At 41.9% G+C, this 9,569-nt stretch overlaps 1 protein-coding gene across 1 annotated transcript; it reads right to left on the reverse strand.

Moving 5' to 3' along the window:
* Positions 1–4,106: 4,106 nt before the first annotated feature.
* On the reverse strand, positions 4,107–9,074 carry foxb1a (forkhead box B1a). The gene has a single exon (XM_058075593.1). The coding sequence runs from the start codon at positions 8,792–8,794 to the stop codon at positions 7,850–7,852; it is 945 nt and encodes a 314-aa protein (XP_057931576.1). The 5' UTR covers positions 8,795–9,074; the 3' UTR covers positions 4,107–7,849.
* Between the last annotated feature and the right edge of the window lie 495 nt (positions 9,075–9,569).

The following is a 9,569-nucleotide window of genomic DNA, read 5'->3' on the forward strand; positions in this document are numbered from 1 at the left end:
TTTATTAGTATTTCCGATTAACCTGGCCAGATCTTAATGTGGTCCCTGTTTGATGAAAAACACGTATCGCCATTTTATGGTAATTTTGAATTTTAACATGACATTGTATGTATTCTTTGGTATGTACTGTTTAAGTATGCCAAAGTTTATACTGGCCATACATATATCAAGTATGTACTTTTAGCAGATTGCGACAATACATTACATATTGCTAATGTAAACAGCGTAGACCACACACAATGTAAATGAAATTGAATTAGATGATATCAAAATGAGGCTGCACGATGTTCGAGTGGTTGCATGCCACACAGCTAGGAGACCCGAGTTCGATTCCGCCCTCGGGCATCTCTGTGTTGAGTTTCTCCCCGTGCATGCGTGGGTTTTCTCCGGGTACTCCGGTTTCCTCCCACATTCCAAAAACATGCTAGGTTAATTGGTGACTCCAAATTGTCCATAGGTATGAATGTGAGTGTGAATGGTTGTTTGTCTATATGTGCCCTGTGATTGGCTGGCGACAATACTGATTCAAAATCAGAAATATGGACCTATAAGTCGTAATGGAAAATATAATGATGAAGCCCCCCTCCACTTTGCACGGTAGAAAACATCTCAGGTGGGATCTCCTTGTCATGCCAGTAACATTACATTACAGTAAGGTTACATTTTTTCTCATCAGAGAATAAAACTTTTTTCCACCTTTCAATGTCCCATGTTTGATGCTCCCTGGCAAAGCCTAAATGGCAGTTTTGTGGCATTTGAATTTTTATTTTTTAAAACCCTTTTCTCGCAGATGCTGTTTGATGGTTATTACACTGCAGTAGGCACCAGTAAGGGCTTTAGTTTGGGTCGAGGACCGCCCTGTGTCTCCTTTTTTGGGGGTCTACCACTCAGATTTGAGGTGGATGAGGATTGAGCCCACAGCAATCAGGTTCAAAGAGAGCTTTCCACTTTTTCATGCACTCCAAAACACTATTAAAGTTAAGATAAAATCATATGTTTTGAAGGTTTAGTTATTGCCGTCTAATGAATGCCCCGTCCTCTTTGCATTTTAGTTAAGTGAACACCCGAGCTATAATTACAGCATTTAAAGTATTACTTATGTGATTTGGCAGATCCATCTCAACAAACAATATTGTCATCAGTATGCATGTTACTTTGTCGGCATGGACATGCATGTCAGTGCCTTGTGTGGCTTCTGAGAAAAAAAAAATATCCATGGTGAGTGTCATTAATGAAGTGAAGAAACAATTACCGTTGAGACATTGCAGGGTTTGTGTAGCCTGAAAAGGATTAAGTTGCGTTAGTGTTTGTATTCTGCTTGCTTTCAATTGGCCCGGGTCTTGTGTTTGGTCTTGTTAGTGCCAGCGGCCCTAGTTTCTCCCAGTAAAGAGTACACTTCAGCTGTGATGAAGGATGCAGGAACGCAGAGGTTACTGGTGGCTGCTAATTAACCCCACATTGTGTTGGCTAACAAAGAGACAAAGGAACAAAGTGGAATTTCAATACAGCAGATAATCACAATCACAATGAGCGCAGCGCTTGGATCATGCACTTAATAGGGATTTTCACACCGGCCATGACAACATGAGATTGTATCAAAGACAGATGAAGTTACATTAACAAAACAATGCAGCCTTGTTATGCAATAACAAACAGCCATCTGGGCCTCCTCCCAATGAAGGCTTCCAAGTGCGTGGCAAAAAAGAAGCAAGGAATCTTTTACAAGATGCTATCAGGCAGTACGAAAGTAGGTGGGATGCCTTCTCACACACAAAGACAAAAGAGGAAATTGAGTCTGTTCTAGGCTGATTATTGCAGCCTCTTCTTCTGTCCCACTGGCTGAATGGCAATTACCGCTGACTTCCTATCCAGCACGGCGACCGCCCGGCCCCTCAGAGGACACCCTGACCCAGCAACTTATCCAGAGGGGAGAAACAGGAGCTGTCAAAACTCACACCTCGTTCTCCCAGCTGCTGGCCCACAGGGCTTTCGCTGCGTAACTCCCACTAATCAGCTCCAACGCATTTCTGCGAGGAACTGGCCCCGAGTGGATGAAGGCCCCTTATCACCTCTGCAACCCAACACACCTTTGAAGTCCCGCGCAAGTGTTGGTTTACGGCCGCAGAGGCTATGATAAGATCCGAAGGAAGGGTGATGAATTAGCTTCTCAACGCTTGTTTGAAAGGGGAAACAGCGGGCTGCTAAAATCCACAGAATCTGTTACAGCTCTGACGCCTCACAGATAAAACACTTGAGAAGGAAAAACACTGTTGTGTCAAATCTGTTAAGTACCTTCATTAACGCCGCTTGTTTGTCTCAACTGGCTTCCCACATTCGGGTTCTGCATGAACAAGCATTTGGTCAAAGTGTGGTGCCAACAACAGACACGCCCTTCACAGGCGTGCACCACCTCGCCTGTTAACAGAACTAGGACGCTTACATGTCGCTCATTTGAACACAGTGCTAAATAATGAAAAAGAAGCAGACATGTGAGAGACAAGTCAGATGTAATAGCTGCAGGTTGACAAGGCTGGAGCCTGAACTTTGATGGATGGCGTTCTGTTGGTTCTTGGTCTCACCTTGCCTCAACCTGCCCGACCCACACATGAGGTGTAGTAAGATGGCGTTCCATACACATATCAACTCAAAATGCAAATATAGGCCCGTGCCCCTTGTCGATTGACCATATATCACTTGTGTGAAATTCATTTCAATTCCTGAAAAGTTCTCTTCAGTTCAGAGCTTTGATGACATCAAGTAGCATCTTCGTCACACTAAGAAAAACACTGCTTTCTCAGTAAAACAATATTTTTTTAATAATTGTAGCTATTTTTGAATGTAAAATGATTACCTTTGGTTAAGACATGCATCAAATCTGAAGTGCAAGATGTCAGAAGCAGGATAGGTACTGTATATTTCCTGAAGCGCATGCTATCATGAAAATTGAAAAATATGACCTATTGGAATTAAACAGGCAGATTTTGTGTTCGGTCCAAGCAAACAAATGCATAACCTCTGAACTCTGGGATAAAAAATAATGTAACACTTACCTAATAGGAAGCCTCAAATGGCAGGAGGAACCAGGGGCGCCATATAGCGGGAAAGAGCCCCCCAAAATAGGTACTGTATTTATTAAAAGAATAAAAGTGATTTTCTTTTTCGCAATGGGGTCGAGAATTCCTGGCGGCACCCCAGCCTGAAGCCAATCAGACTGTGAACTATGGCATTTCTACTATGAATTATAATACAGCAATATGAATATGGCAGTGTGCTTTACGCACACCTTGCAATCCAAGCTACTTTGGTGTCCCCAGTGTCAGTGTCAATAAGTGACATGTGGCTGTTTTGTTGAACAGTTTCCTCCGTTTTAATGTCCAAGCAGAAGTACCACAAATACTACATTTGATCAAACTTACTTAACATTTGTCATATCAAAACACATCCAGTGCATGTTCTAACTTGTCTGCACCCTTCATCAATGAGCGGTTCTATTTGGCTGAACATCATTTTTACAAGCGCCAGAAGTTGCTGGTGGAAGTTAGTTAATAATGCTCCAAGTTAGCAAAAATCAATGTCAGGTGTGTTGGTGACAATGTATTGGAAAATAAATGGTTAAATGGGTGTCTTCCAGTATCAATAATGGTAATGGTAATGGTTTTATTTCATTAGAACATGCATCCGATTACAATTGAGTGCATCACATAATCAGTTCACAGTTCCACATGTCCAAAAGGAGTAGGAAGAAGCAAAGCTTATTAAATCCTACCCCTCCATCTGGTACTTTTACAATCAATAACTGTTACATTTGTTCACTTCCTGCTTTCCCAATATAGTATAATAATAAGTATAACAATAAGTTTTTTTTTTTGGTTGTTTTTTTTCTTTTTTCACGTACTGAAGTACGAAGTGATATGATCATACAATGACATAATGGGTACCATAGTAACTGTCAATATAGTGATGTCAATAATGGTATTGTGGTGACCCTTAATCTGCTTCATTACACATTTCATTTGTAGAAGAGATCCGTGTTGAAAATCTAGTGACATAATTACTATATTTAGTGAGTGGTGGTGTGCAATAAAAGTGAAAGACAGGAATTGTTTCTTGCATATGCATTTATTCGACAATTAAATACAAGCTTGGACACACTCCTCACCTTCCACCTCAAGTGTCCAAAGTGTGGCCCAGGGGTCATCTGTGGAACTTGGCTCATTTTGGAAATAGAATGAACAAAAAACACAGCAAACGTTGGAAAATAATGTGGCATAATGTACCTAGAAAAAAAAGGTCTCGTCCTCATTGATCCAATCTCATGTTGGGTGTCTTGTGACACCCCTAATAAGGGGCCATAACAAAACCAAACAATCAGGTTTTGTTTGTGTCGTCTGAAATGTCACTGTCTTTTGAATAATGTTTTTTGGAAGAATGTCCACTCGGTCAGTCTCTTATGTCGTCCACTGTCTGTTGGAGCTGCAGTGGCTGCAGTGGAATTTTGCCACCCGCTGACATAATTTGTTTCACAGTCACTAGCCAGCAGCATGAATCAGATGTTGACACTCTAATTTCATGCACACACGGGTGTTTGGCTGAGCCAGCCCTCGAAAGCTGCCGCCCAGCCTTGCATCTCTTCCCGGCTGCCCACTACCTGCCCTTTGCCCTCCCACACTGCCATGTAATGTATTTAGTTTGCAGGAACCACGGATGAGTCAACCCTCGCTGATGGTGAGTGTTCCGTCTTCGGTCATTTTTATGTCATCAAATAAAATAAAAAGCTGATGTGCAGCAAAAATGTTGTGATGAAATTCAGTCATTATGCAGAATTTGGTTACATGCGATCATGAGAAAGTGCCTGTTCTAGTATAGCTATCATATGAGTATAAACCATCTGTTTACAGTGCAACACAGTTCCATGGGAAAATATTTGGTTAACTTTTTTTTTAACTGTGCAAGAATTAAACAAAACAGCCAGCGGGCATGTTTGAAAATGTCGAAGTCCTGCAAAAAACTTGACACATTTGTCGAGATAATAGATGAGTTTGGTCCGTGTGTGATTACTTTTGCCTTTTTCACTAAAAGTCAGAGCTGACAGCATGCTGTGGAAAGTTGAAGGCGATACCTGCCGCTGTTTGTGTATGTCCTCATTCTGTCAGCATCAAGCGTGAACTGTTCTTCAACTCCAGTGACCAGCAGAATGATGGTAATGTACAGTATGTTGGGGGGGGATAGAGGGAGGTAATCCCTAGTATGTCTCCTTTATAACAAATCTGACAGATTTCCTTTCAAATCCACAAGATAAACCCATAAACAAATAAAGTCTTGGCAAGAGCCAGACAACGGGAAGGTTTTATGAAACACTCACATCCTCTTGACAAATAGCCAAACAATAAACACATAGTAAATAACAACAGCCCCGTCTGTATCAGTTCCCCTATACTCGAGGTTAACTTGAGTTTATTGCAGAGGCCACTGCCTGCATGCATTAGGCAAATCATAAATTATACATACTAATTACCTAAGGCCTCCACTTTAATGAATTATTTTAATTAAACGACAACAGGGTTTTTGCAAGTGGTCTATATTTCATCCCGTGCTGGTGATGACCTTCGTCGTTGTCCAAGTGGAATATAGTGGAGCAGCAAGGACAATGTCAACACACATTAGAAGCCGGTGAGGAATTATCAGATTAAAATTTGTAGCAGGATAAATACAAGATGAGAAAGTTAAAATGAGTAGAAAAGTCATATTTGTTTTAATTGTATCTAAAACTTTTTTTAAATTAAATGAGAAAGTTTATTTCAGAAAAGTTGATTATTTGTTCACTCTATACAACATATTTAAGTCTTTTTGAATAAATTACTTTTTTTTTACTAGTGACAAATATTGAGGTGTGTTATGCTGACTGACAAACTGATGAAACTGCCCCAATATTGGCATCAAAATCTAATTATTTTTAATAATCACAAATTAATATTTTGAGTGTAAAACATTTATATTTTTGATTCAATTGTTTGGTTTTATATTTTAAAAATACACACAACCAATCAGTGTTAGTCGTAAACACAAATAAACTATTTTTTAGTGCTGTATTTCTATTTTTAAATTTCAATTAATTTGCCTCTTTTTTTAGGCCAAAAAAAAGCTTGTAGTATGTTGTTGCAGCTCCAATATCAACAATCAATCAGGACTTAATGTTGCACACACAACACAAAAGTGAGGGGAGAAAAAAAAGTGACACTGTTGTACAAACAGTCCATGGGGGAGGGGTACAGATTTAAATTCCAAAAGGGTCTCGCAGCTCGTTTCCTAGTTCCCCAGTCAGCAATGTGTTTGTGAAAAAAATCAGTCTTTTTGTCTTGCTGAAAAAAGGCTAAATCTACATTGGTGGCCCAGTTGAAGTTTGCTATTCTTTGCACTTTCAATCCGAGTGAATGAGGCAGAATGAAGTGGCCCGATCGCCTTTATTTGATCTAGTCCATTGCATAAAGTGACGGAATGTATTCGTTTAATACCCTCGGATGGACTGACGCTCCATTGAGTTTATTTAAAATAACACAGGGGGAAAAAAATCAATTTAAATGTAGAACGTGTTTTGTGATAAGTCATTTAACATTGTTTCAGTGTGCGCAAGTGCAGGTGCAAAAAAAATATGTGCGCATCATTACTGTTAATTTTGAAATTACAGCTGCGTTAAAAAGAATGCAAATCTGATGTGAAAATTGCATGTTTTGCTTGTCGAAATGTTTATTGTTGGACTTTTTTTGCAGGTTGATGAATGAGCACACTTGTCTGCTCTGTGGCCATGGCATGGGTGCACCATGCATTCTAATGGAGAGCACAAATCACGTCTGTCTGCTTCGAGGAAAGTCTCACACTCAAATCACGCAGGTTAGAATAACCACATAATCACTGTGATAACCACGGTTATGATCGATAAAAGATCATTATGGCAGACCGCGATAAATTAACGCTGACTTTCGATTTAGAGTATTTTGTTATATTTTAATAAAATAATCCGAACCATATTTTTGATTGTTTACTTCACTTTTAATGAGAAAATATTTGGATGACCATTTTTTTTCCAATTCCTTGCAGAATGTCTGCACTTTTCAAACGCGCACATGCTTGCAGAAACGAACAAACGAAAATAAAACAGAACATGAACAACATGAACAGTAACAACACATTTTTTGTTTAGAATGCATGCTTCACCTTTAAAAAAAAAAAAAAGTACAAATTTACAGCAACTGATCCACATGGTCACCACAGCCTTTTAAATTAAATGCTTCACAGAACATCTTTTTTTCTGGAAAATAGATATCTAAAACTAAAAAGTGCATTTTACAACATTTCGGTATCAGTTATTTGCAATATTCACATCTTGCATTTTTTTAGCACGTCTCACAAAAAAGACTGTTTTAATATCGGAAAGATTTAATCTCTTTCTATTTTTTTTTCTCCCAGGGAAGTGTAACCTATTTGGCATATACCCTCATCCATCTCATCTTTAGAGTTCAGTTTTATGACGTCACGGTGGTCACACAAAGTGTGCAAAAGTTTTGCGAGTATAAAACAGAAAACCTTCAAAAATGGCCTTAAACAAACCTTCCCTTCAACACGTTAAAGTCAGTAGGAACTTTCAAATAATAATTTATATTTTTTTTGTTGAAGCGCAATACTGCAAGATTTTGTGCTGGAATTTTTAGGACACGATTTAAAGCGACACATTCAACATATACACAAGTGAATCAATATGCAACTCGCCTTGAATAGAGTCCGACGACACAGATATATAAACTTTGGGTTCGGTACCAGCAGTTCGTTGGGGGCTATGGGGGGGTCCAGCAGGTCAGTGCACGGCCACCGACTGGAGGGTGGCCGGGCTGGTGAGCGTCTCGCTGGGGGTGGCGGGGCTGCTTTGGCTGGTGGCAGTCTGTGGAGAGGTCGGGCTCAGAGACTGGGGCGAGTTGGACAGGAAGGCGGGCAGGTGCGGGGGTAGCGCCGAGAAGCCTGCCATTGATGTCGGCGTGGGCTTGATGGGCACCGGGATGGCGGGTAGAGTCTGCGCCCCGTGGCACAGGGACTTGATGGGCACACCGTAGGCACTGTAGTCGCTGGGTGCCATGGAGATGGGTGCCGCCGTGTCCATCACGCCGCTGTTGTACATGTGCGGCCAGGCCGTGGTGAGCTGGTTGTGCAGCGGGTAGCCTGCAGACATGGACTGCATGGTGGAGAAGGCCAAGCTTCCTGGGACTTTGTACTCTCTCGCAATGATGTTCTCGATGGCGAAGGGGTGCTTGAAGGTGGAGGTCTGGGACACCCCCAGGTTGTAGGTGGACATCTGGGGCAGGTGCGTGCCGGTGGCCGCCTGCAGGGCGCTGAGCCTCAGCTTGGCCTGCTGCTGGAGGTAGTGGGCGGCGTCTGACTGCTTGCTCGGAGCCAGGTGGTCGGAGGCGCCGAGCACCTTGAAGCGCTTACGGCGCCTCAGGAAGCTGCCGTTCTCGAACATGTCTCCGCAGCTGGGATGAAGCGCCCAAAAGCTGCCCTTGCCCGGCTGGTCTGGACGCCGTGGGATCTTGATGAAGCAGTCGTTGAAGGATAAGTTGTGTCTAAGCGAGTTCTGCCACCGCTGCGTGTTTTCTCTATAGTAAGGGAAGCGATCCATGATGAACTTGTAGATTTCACTGAGGGGGAGCATCTTCTCCGGGCAGCTCTGGATGGCCATGGCGGTGAGAGAGATGTACGAATATGGAGGCTTCTGGTCGCTGTACGTGTTTCTCCCCGGACGAGGCATCCTTGATAAATGTCACCAGAAAACAAAACAAAAAAAGGTAGTCACCCTTAATTCCTCGGTGGGAGTTTCTTCATGCAGGAGTTTCTTTCCCGGCCTGTGCGCCTGTGAAGAGCCAGTACATCTATGGAGAGGAACCGCTTGTCTGGACGTCTTTTTCCTATAGCTGGACCCGCTAAAGGAGCTCGCTAGACTTCATTGAGGAGTCCTGGACTAAGTGAATGACGCCTCCATGGCCCTCCTCGAACCATCTGATAGTTTTATGTAGTGACATGAGCAGAAAAGACCCCCGCCGAGGAGCTTCCATTAATGTGCCACCTCTTTGCTATCACATGACAATTGCCATGGGAGGAGGAGGAGGAGGAGGAGGAGGTGGAGAGGGAGGAGGAGGAGGAAGGCATAATCTGGTTTCATTTACACCTATTTACATGGACACCTTGGGCCAATGGAAATCATTTCCATTTGAAGACAGAAAAAGGGGTGAAAAGGCTCGGCAACCGGAATTGAACTGCGATGGCACTCAGTGTGTGGAGGTATGCGCTCATGCTTGACACTTGCACAAATATTTGACAGTAACATCACATTAGGAATGTCATTTGTTTATTTTCTTTTAAGTCCAGACGCGCGCGTATTCTTCAGTCTTTATTTAAATATATTCTTAAATATATTCTCACAGCGCTCAATTGTATATTTAATATCAATACAATTGTCATGATAGCAAAATAAAACGTTTTTGATAAAAAATTTTTTAGTGTATATTTAATTTTCCACAATGTGC

The sequence above is a fragment of the Doryrhamphus excisus genome, chromosome 6 (genome assembly GCF_030265055.1).
Source record: "Doryrhamphus excisus isolate RoL2022-K1 chromosome 6, RoL_Dexc_1.0, whole genome shotgun sequence".
Lineage (NCBI taxonomy): Eukaryota > Metazoa > Chordata > Actinopteri > Syngnathiformes > Syngnathidae > Doryrhamphus > Doryrhamphus excisus.